At 46.5% G+C, this 14,932-nt stretch overlaps 1 protein-coding gene across 2 annotated transcripts in view; it reads left to right on the forward strand.

Annotated features, from left to right (window-relative positions):
• Positions 1-14,932, forward strand: part of LOC144147164 (neprilysin-1-like) — a 116,573-nt gene that overhangs the window by 31,854 nt on the left and 69,787 nt on the right. Inside the window, exons 5-6 of one of the 2 annotated variants that reach the window (XM_077679233.1) lie at positions 5,175-5,258; positions 10,181-10,386. In XM_077679233.1, the coding sequence (XP_077535359.1) occupies positions 5,175-5,258; positions 10,181-10,386 (290 nt within the window). The remainder of the gene's footprint in view (positions 1-5,174; positions 5,259-10,180; positions 10,387-14,932) is intronic. The other variant, XM_077679234.1, reaches the window with a different exon arrangement.

Consider the following 14,932-nt stretch of genomic DNA (forward strand, 5'->3'; position numbering starts at 1 on the left):
CGACGTTACGGTCGTGTACAAGTCGGGCAGCAAGCACAGTGATGCTGATTGTTTGTCCCGGGCACTGATTTCCACCGATTCCCCTGAAGCCGAGGAAGAGGACTTCCCCTTTGTCGGGATAATCCAAGCTGCAGATATGGCTGCCTGCCAACTGGCCGACGTGGAGCTCAGACCACTCAATGAATACCTGCGGGATAAAAACGCTGGGCCTCCCCGTGCTTTTCTTAGAGGAATCAACTTGTTCTGCCTGCGCGACAATGTACTTTACAAGCGAAATTATGATCATTGTAGAGAAATTTCTTCTTGTCGTACCGGCAGAATTACGCGCGGACATTTTACAAGCATGCCATGACGAGCCTGCAGCTGGGCATCTGGGGGTCACTCGCACATTCGCAAGAATTCATAAGAAGTATTACTGGCCAAACCTCTTAGCCTCGGTGCAACAGTACGTGAAGACCTGTCGGGACTGCCTGCGCCGGAAGACGCCACCCGTAAAACCTGCAGGGCTACTTCACCCACTAGACCCTCCTGACGCACCGTTTAAGCAAATCGGCATGGATCTACTGGGCCCCTTCCCCAAGTCAGCCTCAGGGAACAAGTGGATCATTGTGGCAACGGATTACTTAACGCGATATGCAGAGACGCACGCCCTTCCTCGGGGAACCGCTGCCGAGGTAGCGAAGTTCTTTCTTCACAAACTTGTCCTCAGACATGGAGCGCCCGCTGTAGTACTGACTGACCGGGGGACGGCTTTCACATCGGACTCACCGCAAGACTACTGCTTACCACCCCCAAACAAACGACCTCACGGAAAGACTTAATAGAACCTTGGCTGAAATGTTGTCTATGTACATCGACCTTAACCACAAGACATGGGATGAAATTCTCCCTTATGCCACTTTCGCTTATAATACAGCCATGCAGGAAACGACCCGGTTCACACCATTTGAGCTTGTGTTTGGCCGCCCAGTGACGACAACCCTCGACGCAATGCTCTTGACGAATTCACGCAAACCACTGAAGAAGCTCGTCAGCATGCAAGATTTCGCATCCGCAGGCGACAAAAAATCGACGCCCGGAAATATAACCTGAGACGACGGAATGTGGACTATCGTCCCCGCGACCTTGTTTGGGTATGGACGCCTATCCGCCGCCGTGGACTGTCGGAGAAGCTGCTTCGCCGCTAGTTCGGTCCCTACAAGGTTATCCGACGTATCTCCGATCTGAACTACCCGAGAGCAACTCCAACGTTTCTTCTCGACGTCGACCGAGCTCTGAAGTTGTGCACGTGGTGCGCCTAAAGCCATATTACGAGCCGCCATTGGTTACGCCCGTTTGACCTACTGTGCTTCTACTTTTTTCCCCGGTTACCGCTGCCCTCTTGCTGCCTTGTGTTTCGTCTGATTGTTATTTTGTTTTGCGTATTCCTTTCTTTTCGCTGCCCCTTCGCGTACGCGTTCTAGTGGCATCGGGTCGATGCCACCCCGGAGGGGGGAGCAATGCAGCATCTCCCGTAGTACAGTGTGAACTTCCCGCCAGGTACATAGTGATGTACCTCCCCGTTTGGTCGTTAGGCGGTGCTCGAAAGCAAGGAAGAGGACGAGGAGTACGCGCCGAACGAAGGGAAAGAGGAAGAAGACCGTGGAACGGTTGAGGCTAGCCACAGCTCATTGCTTGTGGGCACAAGTTCGCCTGGTCTAATAAACCCAGTTTGGCTTTTTTTTTATTGTAACCATCGTTACAATATATGCAAAGCCCGAGCTTGAAATGAGCAAATCGTGCCAATGGCTTAAACGAAGCGTGGACGTTTGATCTGGTAGTTCGACAGGTCAACCAAAAAGTTTTGTTTTCGATTCCCGACTACCAAACGCAAACTATGGCACTTAGACAACCGCGGAAAGAAAGCATAAAATAAAACGGACTGCCAAGATTTGACCCCGCGAAGTTGCTTGAGGGAGCGGGATGCGTTAGCTCACTGCAACACGACAGAATGGGCGGTTTTTTCTAAATAACCTGTATACTAGATCGAGACCTGCCCTTTATGTCCGAATTATGTATTCTGCTTGATTCCAATAATTTTTGTCTGGTTAACTGAACATTTCTTGATTAACATCCGCAGTGAGGTCACATGTGAAACATATGGTGGGGTCTTCATATGAAGCCCCAACCATAGCTGATCTCCAGCAACACCACTGGTTCGGTTGCGACTGAAATTCCGCACTGCGGGAATAGTGCTCGCCGCGCTTTTAATCTACGCGTTACTCTAAAACGTTGCTCGATACCGATTTTTTGTCTCGCCATAAGTCCTCCCTTATTGCTCTCCTGCTCTTGAAGGGATGCTGACACAAATTTTTCAAGGGAAGATAACTTCGTTGATAGATTGGTGGGAACACGTATACATCATCTGCAAAATTTCAGCGGCAAATACAGCCTAGAAAATATTTAATATGAATTTTAAAGTTTGTGAAATGCAACCAAGCAGCCAGCGTATACGACCTCGCGCAATTGACATTCCCCGGATATTTTGTGAATAAACAACATCCAATCAGGTCACGAGTTTGTGTTGGCCGCTTCCGCACAGCCGACATTTCCGCCGTCTCGTCGCTCCAATCCGAGGTCGGAGCTTCTGCTCTCGACCAAAGAACGACAAGATCGCTGGCGGTGGAGGTGCCGTGATTTCGTCGGCTCATCGAGCAGCTGGCTGCGATCTAGGTTCTACAGCGATTGCAGGCACTCTATTTTTATTGATTTTTATTACACTATAAGCGAAAACGCGCCGGGGACACGAAAAGCGCACTGAGCGAGCTGCATAGTCGCTGCGCAGGTGGCGGCCACAGCCGCGATGTAGCCTGAGCCATAGCGTGTTACCGCTGCACGAAATGGGGCCCAATTCCCGATTATGGCAGCGCATATAAGGAAGGATTTAATGATGCGATAGAGGTTGCTATGAAAATCGTCATCTGCGCCGCTTACGATAGCGGCAATCGAATATCCACCGCAGTGCTTAGACTAACACATCTGTAGGCGGACCTGTAAGCAGACCGGCCGGCTGCTCTCAGCGCGCTTCTTCCCACCCGCGGTCTCGAGCATCGCGCGTCGTTCTGTAGCCGCGGCCGCAATTTGCACTCACAGAGCCTGCGTCACGTCTACGGTTGCTTTTTAATTAGGCGGCTCACGAGATCAGTATGTGGGGCAACCGCAGAAACTGCTGGCGACGAGGATTCGACAGTGGTACGGCAACTCTGCTTGGTGATATCCCTTCGATGGTCACGTGGTCAGCTATGTTGACAGAAAATCTCTCTTTTCTCGGTACCCGCTGAAAGCAAAACTGCGACTGGCCGCATTAAAAACACCTCTAATTAAAAACTGTCGCACGCTGAAGCAAATGAGGTTCCCACACGTGATACGTAGGTCTTTAGCTACCTATCGCAAAAAAAAAAAATCAAGATGCGAAGTTTTTGTGCCAGTGCCCCTTTAACACAGCTTATATTTTGTACAAGCGTTGCTGGTCCTACACGAATGTGCAGTTTTCAACTTCGGAAAACGAAGTCCCGCCAAACCAAACGGCCGATGTGTCGTAAGCCAAAATACGCATTTCATTAGCGCAAGTGTTAAGTTGTATGAGCTTCATCAACCTTACTATGTTCACGCTCTAGGAACTAACAGAACAGTGTCGCATTCATTTCGGCCCGAATGTTGTCTGGGCGCAGTTTCCGCTTCATGATCGACTCCCGACGAGCGTTCGGATGATCGGTTATTGTCGGCGTCTTCGGTCAGTGAGCCAGTCACAGCACCCGGACTTTCGATCGGCCGAGATGTTCGTGTCGCCGTCAGCGTCATGTGACAAGTGGTCTGCCTACTCGGAAGTCGGCGTCACCATTGTGTCGTCATCGTGTCGGCCTAGCCAACGTGGCTTAACGGGAGGCGTAGTAAAACAGGAAAAAAAGATAAAGATGAACGAACACGGTAGCGTTAGGCATGCTGCTGGAAGCGCTGATTAACTAAAGTCACCGCCGTGACCTGTCGACGCTGAACATACGACCCTTCTCGACGCTGAGCATACTACCCTTCTCTTCGCCCAAAGCGCGAGAAAAAGCCATCAAATTGCAAGATTTATGTATCGTAGGTACATTCGCGAAGATGACAGAGCTCGAAAACACGCAGGAAGAGTGGGAACACGCCAAGAAAATTCGCAAGAAAAGTGTGAGCTTTCCGCGCCACGTAAAAATGTTATACTTTGCTCAGATGACGTTGACCACCCAGTCTAGCGATTGCGCTTAATCATCTAGTGTGCTCAGAAAGGCTCAGGGCGCCTTTAAAACAAAGTTGTGTACTAGGTGGTTTAGATTTTCCAGTCGGAATACGCCTAAATAACGTCCTAGGTAGTTTTTGTTTCATTTAGTGGGTTCCCACGGTACTCTGGAACAAGCCTAATAAACGTTATTTCTCCTTCGTGTTCACCTAAAGCAACTGTGTCCTTATTTTGTTAGCGAAGACATAACCCAGAAAAACTGTGCAATGCACACACGTCTGCTCTCGGTTAACGTTGTTTGTTGTCCGTTCAAGTGGCTGGGAGATGTCCGACGGCAGCAGCATTCATGCAGCTTTGCATGTTTATCCCTAATTCAAGGAATGATACCGGATTTAGGAAATAAGCTTGCCTTCCTTTAGATAATATAGGACGCCATTGACCAAACGTTTCGTTCAAGTTAGCAGCCCAAATCCAATACTCGCACTCTGACCTTTACTCAACAGTCTCTTGCCGGGGAAATGTCTGAAGTTTAATAAGCACAATGTATTAAAAAAGAAACGTCGAATTTTGGGTATTTTTTTCAAACGTAGGATGACATCAAAATATATTGGCTTTTGCACTACAAACGTCATCACCGAACGTTTTTCTTTTGATTTGCTGGCCTCTACACTGTCCATAAATTGACATTTACTGCAATTCGGGTAAGACTTCGAAGGCACCTCATAATATTTATTCCAAGACAGTGGCCAGCAAAACAGATATGTCATATTTTATGGATTCAATGTGCCTTTTCTGTGTGCTCTTGCTCATATTATTCACGTTTGCTCTGTACATAATTATATTGAAGCAAGAAAGGCTGTATTCATTTGCACCAACTCCGTCGTCACTGCCTGTTTCCATGTGTTGCTTTGCGAATTTTCAGACATTCTAGGAAACCTGACTTCTAATTACAAAATTTACCAGAATGTTACAGACAAACTTGCCATGACGTATAACGCCTGCTTAGGTATGTGGTCTGCGCTTCTCTCTCCCTTTCTCACTTTTTAGTCACAAATGGCCACTCTTTTGCATCACAAATCTTAAAGCCCAGTGATCAATGTTCGATCCTGTCAGAACCATTTGGCGAAGCAAAATTTAGTCGTTGAGTGGTAAGGTGCTAATGGTTAAGATTACACTGCGCTTTTAGTGACCTTGTGCTTAGGTTCGCGTATTCCGAGAACGTTTAAAATGGTTCATTGTTGCACAACTGTAAAACAGTAAGCAAAATAGTGCGATGAGTCACCCAACATGGCCGCAATATCACTGCAAAACTGCATAACTTTAGGAAATCAATTACCTTTCATGCCTTCAATAATAAAAATTCCAATTTTTAGAGATTATCTCGCATTATGTCGTCAAAATAGTCCGTACCTCTTAAAACGACGCGCCTCATAGCCCTGGTGTATCTTCCGCACGAAAAGCCCGAATTTGAAAAGGCAATTGCTGAGCTTTTATTGCGTGTGATTGCCTTCTTTCTATTTGCTAGTAAAAATATTATTCAGAAATTTTATGATTTGATGAATTTGCAGCTAAAAAGAAAGAACATATTAAAAAGGAAATCCGATGTTAATGAAATTGTTTAAGCCAGAAATACAATCCTGCTCAGGCATCTAGTTCTAGCTGGGCACAAAACAGGATCCCACTTTGTTGCTGAAAATAAATGTAGGAAGCAATAAACCCTGGCCCCCACAAGATTTCTGTGTAAGGCGCGAGTCAATAATTGTGCTCAATATCTATAAAGAAAATTCTTAGTTCAGTCTTCATTTCTTCGATTAAAAACAAATGGTAAAATCTAATTTCTACACCACATTTTTATGAGTATTAAGATGTTAAAATTCCTTTTCAAGAGAAAACTCATCATGTCCCCATTACTGTGTTTGAAGTAGACAAGGAGCTAAAGAAACATAGAAAACGTGCCAGCAGATTACTCACATTCCTCTAAGTGGCCTTGAGGCCTGCATTACAAAAGGTATTGGGAGCTTTTGTCACCAGCTCAAATATACTAACAATTTGTACATTAAAATAATTCCTCGTGGTCTCTTATTACAGACAGGAATGGAAATGTTGTCAGAATTAGGGAAACTGTGAAAGCGCTTGATGCCGTGAACACTCTCATATTTTCTCGTTGTTCATGTAATATTCCGCTGGAGGATACAGTCCTCTTCGGTTCAGTCATACACTAACGTGGGGATACCTACTCCTGGAAGGTTTTGATGTACGTTCAAAGACGGGACCTTCGTCCCGCAACGAGCTTCCGCTTTCCAACAGCTTGTGACATTCGCGGGCTTCATCGGTTAGCGACATAAAGATCAGGTCAGTGTAATCGTCTCGGCCTGGTTCTCGGAAGCTTGGTTCTATGATTTGTCTTAAACAGCTCGGAATGTATGCTCGGCTCTTGGAAAGCCCATCTTCAATGAGGGCGACTTTGGTTCTGATGCAGTGTGGGAAGCCTTCCCCGCAGTCATCTTTCTAGTGGGGTGTGACTGCGCTAATTTTGGCCCTGTGTTCCTGGCTTGGTGGTGTTTCCGCTTACCACCGGGTCAGAGTGCCCCCTTTTTTAGTGGACGGAGTACGACAGATCAGAGCAAATGGTCTCTCCATCGCTGATAAGACGCGAGTCGGCATCGTTACCGACGCCAAGGAATCTTAGAAAGGCCTTTCTACACTATTTTTATGACACCTCATTGGCTTCACACACACACCCCTGTAGTGCACGTTTTATCGAACTCTTTCATGTGGCAGGAAGCACTCTCCTGTGCCGGAAACTGTCACTTATGTCATGCAGTAAAACCACACGTTGATTGCCCCTGGGATTGACAAAGTTTGTGCAGAGTAGGAGCCCTGGACAATACTTCTTAGTAACACGTGGCCCTAATCCCCACAGCTCAAGGGGTCTGCTAGCTGTTGAGACTAATCATTTCACGATGTGGGACCAGCTGACCCCGTCCGGCACTGGAGACACCCAAAATATATGGATGCGTAATGAGCGTTTCCACAGTTAAGCTTCCCCGTACAACTCATTACGGGCAACGTACTTATTTCACAAGCAAGATATTTGTGATAATTCTCTTGCACTAGTCGTTAAACACCTATCCCCCTCAGGCAAGCGCAAGTGTGCGTCTAAACCGCAATCTTCAAACAATGTGAACTGCTAACGCGGAGTAAAAAAAATAAAAAAGACATTAATATTCTCGTACTGAATTTCACAACTCATATCATGGTGAGTTATTCGACTGAGTTCACATGGAATTACTAAAGAAGGTCGGGAGATGCCGTTTCTTGGGAACAGAACGGTTTTTCCCGATGTGGAAGGGGGTTCTATAATGCCGCCTTATGCCGTGGCCCTTCAACAGCGCAATCGCGAACTAATAGAGACTTCCCGAGAGCATCTCAGCCTCGCTGATCTTTACAGGCCGGCTAGTTTTACAGGGGTCATTAGGAGGATCAGTTCGCTGTTGGCGACCCAGCACTTCGCCGCACACATGCATTGAGAGAGGTTCGGAGCACATTTGCCACGTGGCCAGCCCCTAAATGGGATGAAGTTTTCTCCTCTCACATGCATTTTACGTAACAACAATATAGGTGTACCCATTGGCCCTATGAGCTTCTGACATTAAGCGTGGCCCCACAGGCACATCATTTACGTTTTCTATTCTCGCTGAGTTCCTTTTATATTATCGTTGGGTACAAATGCTAACGCATAATAATCACCAATATCGTGTTTCTATTATTTAGTCATAGTTTTTTGTATATTCTTCTTTTATATGGCCCATTTAGCTAATTCTGTGCCTTTTTTTGGCCAGTTTTGAACCGTTCACTTTCGCATAATGCCAGCTAGGCATCCTCCTTTTATCTTTAACATTCAATTTTTTGTGTTCGCGTTCCATGGAAATGCCTATATGTCCTTGCCCTCACAAGACCATTCGGGGCGTTTTTTTATTTGTATTATACTCAGCGCGCGCATCCACGTTTTTACCGTGGTTCTCCCAGACTCCACATCGTTGCTCGATGCCGACGCACCGCTTCGTGGTCAGCTGGTCGATCAGAGAAGCTGATCTCTTGGTTAGCTACGTCTCTCACTTCCTAAGGGAGCTACGTCCATGTCCCTAGCTTAGGGGCCAAACAAAACACGTCCCTGATCATTTATTGGTTGTCTCCTCTTGAAGAAGCCCCACCAGGAACTCCTGTCCTTTTGAAACGCTGGAACGCTCCGCCAGGTGTTCTCCTACAGCGGGGCAGACACACCTATCCCCGCACCTGACCTCAATCGCCATGATCATGACCATGGATATTGCCTCAGCATTGGCTCGCCGCGCTCCCAATATTGAATACTCCGTAGCCGCGGTCTCCTCGCTGCTCCTGTAGTTTTGCTAAAATTTCCTCGAATCTCCTGCGGACCATGTCATTAGCTTTTTGGAGGGAGACAGAAGGCAGAATCTAACAGGGTACGGTGGCCTCCCACTCAACCAAGGCCACTACGCGTGGCTGTTTACCCCACGGTTCACCAGATGACGAAGAGAACATGATGGAGACGATGTGCGGGACGCGGGCTATGCGGCATCGGGGTTGGAAAAGTGGAAACTGCTCACTGCCAGTGGAATCGAAGACTCACAGGGAGCTGCCGCAAGAAAGTATTCCTGAGACAGCTCGATGGCTGTCCGAGTAGCCATGGTCGGGTGCCACACCTTCCTACATATAATAAAAGAAAATTGACAACCAACAAATAGACGCAAGCAATTAAAAAGGGCAAAGAATCTCATCGTGTTGAAGTAATTATTCGGTATTGTTCAAAAGTTCGGTCTGTCTTTTTCTCTCTGACAATTCCGTAGAAGCCTTGTTCGCGCTAGCAAGATTTATTTTATTCGAATACGCTTCCACTCCATCGTGGGTACGCTGATGCGTTTGAAACTACCTACAGACTTGAAAACTCATGCATTGAAAGGGCGTGCCGCTGTACGCCAGTGCTGCGCGAGAGTGCTCGGTGTTTTAAGACGGCAATAATGGGCAGCAGTAAAGGCCGTAACAGCGAAAGAGACGCATATTCAAAGGCAACATTCTTAGAGCTGAACTCATCTACACATGCCACTTTAAATGAAATTGTACAAAGTGCTATAGGATTTAGGTTTACAGCTGTTTGGTAGACGCTGTATTGCAACCATTGGACAATATAGCCTAATAACACAGGGCATACAACATTACGGGAGACTGTGGAAACAACTAGGACCCAACAAGCATAGCATTGAACTGATTTATAAAAAAACGATTGCCATCAAAATCAAAACCAGAAAAAATGAAACCATAGAAATCAAAAGCAGCAAAACTATATAATAGCTTCTCCAAAAATTCTTCTTTTCATCTGTACACTGTTCTCTCGTGTGTCTATTTCCAAGAGAATTGACATTTTCTAAATTAATAAATCAATTCATAATATACGTAGTGTTGTGCTCCCTAACTTGGTGTACCCTGTAATTTTGGGTGCAGTATAAGAACTATGTACAACCAATAAGCCCAATTGTTTCCCTTGGGGTATCAAGGTTTCAAAGCTAGAAAACTGATTAGTGAGGACGTGTGATGCAACAATTGAAGGGATATGTATCAGTAAGAAGAATTTTAAAGACTAAGGGACAATAACACTGGTGTAATTATAATCAGCCCACAATGAAGGAATAGTGAGAAGTGACGTAATAAGAAAAAAACGTTTTGTTGCACCATAAAAAGAGTTAATAAAATTCAGAGTGAAGTGCACTGACCCGTTACTGCAGAAGAACTTCCAATAAGAAAAATTTGGTTTAGGAAACGTGAAGCTTTTGACGCGACAATTAAAAAACTGTTTCTGAAACACTGCATGGTTACATATCAGTCCTACATTTATGCTCCGTTCTATTTTAGAGCTCGACAAGAAAGAAGATGAAAAAGCTGCTATCCAGCATATAATGAAGGAGCGTGGACTCGAATCGTGGCCGGTAACCTGTAAGAACGGGTGTACTGGCGGTCATTCGAATTGGAGCAAAGTTCTTCTGAAAGCCGGAATTTACTCCGTCTTAGAAATTTACGTCGACAAGGACAGCGAGCGAAATTTCTCCTACGCACTTCAGGTGGGAAAACTCCGCTATGCTCTTGGGAACCAAAGAAGCAAGCTTTTTTGTGGTTTATTGTACGGGTGAAATTCTGTATGATTGGTGGAGTGGTGGGGCTTTTTTGTGTCCGCCGTAACCGTCTACTCAAATGTGGGGCGCCTTTAATAGAAATTACCGATGTTTGCGGCACTCCTTAATGCAACATTTAGGCGCAGCTGTTTAGGTTTCATTTTCTAATGTATTGTAGCTTTTATTCACGCGATCGTGTTATTGGGCTCATTTTGTTATTTTCCTGTCCCCTATAGCAGTCCGCTATCAGCACTGCTTGTCAAGCGGCTGTGGAAGTAGGTTATTGGTTGTAACATGTATTTGGTTGATTATCATTATGAGGTCTCATGCCGACGCTACATAGGCGATGAGGCACATCGTAGTAGGAGGCTGCGAATAAATTTTGGCCACCCTGAGGATCTTTACGTGCGGAAAAATTAGGAACGCTCGGACATTTTTGCTTTTCACCTAAATCAGAAAAGCGGCTTCCGCAGCCGGGATATAGAACTGAGGCAGCAAGGTATGAGGGCGCGTCGCAATCAGGAGTAGAGAAGGGCAAATTCAATCATAAAGGAGGAAAATAATGCTTCGGCTGAGACGAAAGAAAGGATAGGCGTTTTGAGCAGGCGTCGCAAATACGTAGAGAATTTCGCTTTGCTCGCCTTAGGTAGTCGCATGCCCGGCCGACATTGCCGCAAGCAGTGCCCGCAACTTACGCCACGACCAAAGCGATTCCCCGAACTAAAATAATGGCGGCGATAAAATTGTGTCGTAAAATGTCTCCCAATAATAAATAAAACCGGCACTATGGCATTTACATTTCGAATTTTTAACGCAGCAGAAACCGCGCTGCAAGCTTTTTGGCAAACACTGTTGGCCGCCACGCGGGAAATTTAAACCATTCTAAAAGTAGGTTAAAATGTGATCCAACATAGGAGACAATTAAGAATCCTTCGTGTGGATCTACATATAAGCGGAAGAGCCGATCTGAATATAGACAAAATACAGGTAATCTTCCATTATTTGGGCACATTATCGAAAGCCACTACAGGCGTACATGAAGATGTAAAGAAAGAAGAAACGAGACCACTTATGCTGGCAGTGATCATGAGCCGCATAGCGTACAGCCTGCCGTACGAGAAACTTACACCCGTGAAGAAAGTCAAACTAGCACCATTAGCATACATTCGAGGAAATATGAGAGGTCAGCGCTGGTACAAAAGGAACGCCTGGTTTAAACAAAATTGGGACCTGCCGTCCCATAGAATACAAGCACGTCACCAGAACCAGAGAGGAACCGCGCCGCCGTTATGACGGATATGTCATGTATCCAGCCGCCGACCATAAAAGAACTTTCTCTACCGAAAAAGAGATTCAAACCTACACAAGAGCAGGCGACAAGGGGGACAACCTAGGATCAAATTCTTTCGAGAAGAGTTGCAGAGCCATGAAAACAGTACCTGCCGACACTGCAACGTTCAGATGTGCGACGGCAACAATTGTCTTAGTAGACTACTGCGCCAGTCACCGTGACTTCATTGCCCGCCTACGCATAGCAACGGGAAACGCGAAAACCGGAGCCATCCTCTGAACCAGCGGTATAGCGGGACTGTGGAATAGCTGCTCAAAAGGCCATTATGCTATTTTAATTTATTGATTCTCGACGAACCAGCAACTGGTGAACCGATATCACCTCACTAGAAGGCATGCTGCGGGGGCGAGTCGTGATGCGAACTAAGCACCAGGGACCGTTCAACAATCGAAGATGGCCTACGCGATGGACGCTTGACCCCACCAATGGATTTCGCTATTTCTCTCCAGTAAATCGAATTTATGTGTTAACTGATTTAAAGGTGGATTTAAAGAACGTATTTAGAGAACAGACAGCCGACGTGAAAAAAATTCCCCGCATTTCCCCGAGGGAAAGAATGTGAAAGTGCGAATGCACGAGTTGAATTTGCGCGGTTCGGTAATGTTCGCGAAAGAGAGATCACACAAACACACACAACTACAAAGCAAGAAAGATGCATTTATTCACAGACACCTATTTGTGTTGTCGTTGTACTTTATTGCTAGAGCGGATCTCAGCTTTGAAATTTCGTGTCAGTACTCCTTTAAGCAGGTGCATTAGGCCTTCTCACGCCCGATTCCTGGCCAATCCCCCACGTGGGTATGTGCCATGTCAGCGGCCAGGCAGCGCGCGCCCATCTCCCCCCGTTGCCAAGGAAGACGAGGAGATTCCTGGCCCCCCACGTGGGTATGTGCTATGTCAGCGGCCAGGCTGCGCGCGCCCATCTCCACGTGCGCGGACATCGCCGGTAGACGCAGGTTCAGGGTCGCTTAAGAAGTGCACTTAATATTCCACAACAATGTCGTTAAAATCATTTCAGAGGTTCATTACTGCTGACAAAAACAGCCGGTCACTGAGACTCTCTCACCCTTAACAGTCAGCGACTGGAGACCACGCTGTTGATACTGGAGCGATACAGATGAAAATACCAATACTATATCTAGCAAATTTTGACGCTGATCCCAGAAACTGGCTCAAGTTTTGGAGCCACTTTTAGAGTTTTCTTTATTGTAGTGCCGGGCTTTGGTATCATTTTGCGGTATTCTTGAAACACTGAGGACGATAGAGGCCTTTCCATCAGGGACATAGCGACCGAGCAGTCTTAATGTGTAATGTCCACTCGACGGAGTGTATAGCCGGAGCGCATGCCCATATCTAAACATAGGCAGCATTCATGATGGTGATAACCTTGTTGCAAAGTGATGATGATAGATTCTGCAGGTATTATAGAGAACTAGCTGTAGTGAGTGTGATGTCGCGCATGTAAGTTAAGTCGAGCATAATGCTCGGTGACAAATTTAGTAAAAAAAAAACGCCTGTGTGGAAGACTACCCTTATAGTCCCTGTGCAACTTTTTTGCGAAACATATTCCGTGATTATATCATATGTGATGGTATTGTTGCGCAGAGCAGATGAAAACTACGGCAGCCTCACGGTAAAGGCATTGTTTTTCACCATTATCCCACCGCTTCGGTACGGGGCCGTGGCTCAAAAGGTGCTACTAAAAGTGTGGTTCCATAAATGGGGTGAAACACCGCACTCGTTCAAGAAGTTACTATCGGTTGCTCCTCCCTTCCCTGGAAAAAGAATGCTTTTGCACACGCATGGCACAAGCACAATAACTGTTTGAGCTCCTTTATTCAAATTTAAGCCTTCCCTTCGAAAGTTTGGACATGCTTTGGGGAGCTTCACGTAAAAATAAAGCTTCTAGACGTAAACCCAAAGTCGATAAAGTTTCTGACGTTTAAATAGGCGAAATGCTCATAAATAAAGAATGCTGGTCGAGCAGGCAGACACGGTAGCAGTGCAGTTAACTTGAATACTTCGAAGTTTGCAAAGGTATGAAGCGGGTAAGAACTAGCCGGCCATCCTGGGTAATATACGTACCGGTAATATACGTAATATACGACCGGTAATATACGTACTGACTGAAAGGGTCGGCATTGATTGGTACGGCAGCAAAAGTTTATGCGAGTAGTTGCAGGTCTCACTGCCAGCGACGCACAGCTGGTGGATTATGGGGTAAAATGTAGTGACACACGACGGAGCTTGCCCTCTCGACACTGCGACTTTTCGGCCAGCTGGATCACATTGTCGTCGGCTGCTTCGGGCAGTTCGCTAGCAATAAATCCTGTTGTGGGTTTTTAAAGCAAAGCTGTTCTACTTTCGTACACCGATTTCACGGGGGATGCGCAAGGTGACCTTTTGACCCTGGCGACACAGCCCTCGAAGCGCATCGCGTGATTCGCTGGGCCCGCAGCCGGCGCTGCGCCTAAGGCTTCGTGTAAAGCGTTCTGCTCCGGCGGCCGCGACCGGAGCGGCCGCTGAGCTGATCGACGGCCGACCAAACCCGCAGCCCCCCATGCATGCGGCGCTGGGTTGTCTCGAGCAGCGTGACGTGTCTCGCGTCCCGAGAAGAAAAAACGGTGCGTTCGCTGTGAATGAACGCCGCGCTCGCCGCGTTCGCCCCGGAGTTCGGTGAGTTTGCCCTGCCTCCTTCTGTGAGCGTTGCACGCACCCGAACGGCTTTGAGACATGGTCAGCAATACAATCAAATCAAGGGTTAATTAAACAAAACCACGACACCCACAGGAAGCCAAGCTTTTGCTTTGCATATCGTTGGTTAGCTGAGGCAAGCCGCAGCCATTTTTTAAGAACTGCGATCTGAATCGCTTGTTTTCATCTTGGTTCTATTTATTTGTTACACTTTTGGAAAATGTTGCATAATTTTAGAGTTAGTGTTTTCCTGTTTTATACTTATGGCGACGTGTTCGTTGGGCCATTGTTGACTGCGACAATACTGGCAGCTCACATAAGTCTCGGATGCATGCGCCGCTGCCTATTCTAAAAAATAAAGCCCGAGGTTGGCCCACCATGCATCCAACCTTGTTTTTATCGTTTCTTTTTCTTTAGCGCCTCTAAACCATCCAGAGTGCGAAAGCATAC

This window comes from Haemaphysalis longicornis, unplaced genomic scaffold (genome assembly GCF_048455015.1).
Source record: "Haemaphysalis longicornis isolate Haplotype H1 unplaced genomic scaffold, Haemaphysalis longicornis Haplotype H1 scaffold_7, whole genome shotgun sequence".
Lineage (NCBI taxonomy): Eukaryota > Metazoa > Arthropoda > Arachnida > Ixodida > Ixodidae > Haemaphysalis > Haemaphysalis longicornis.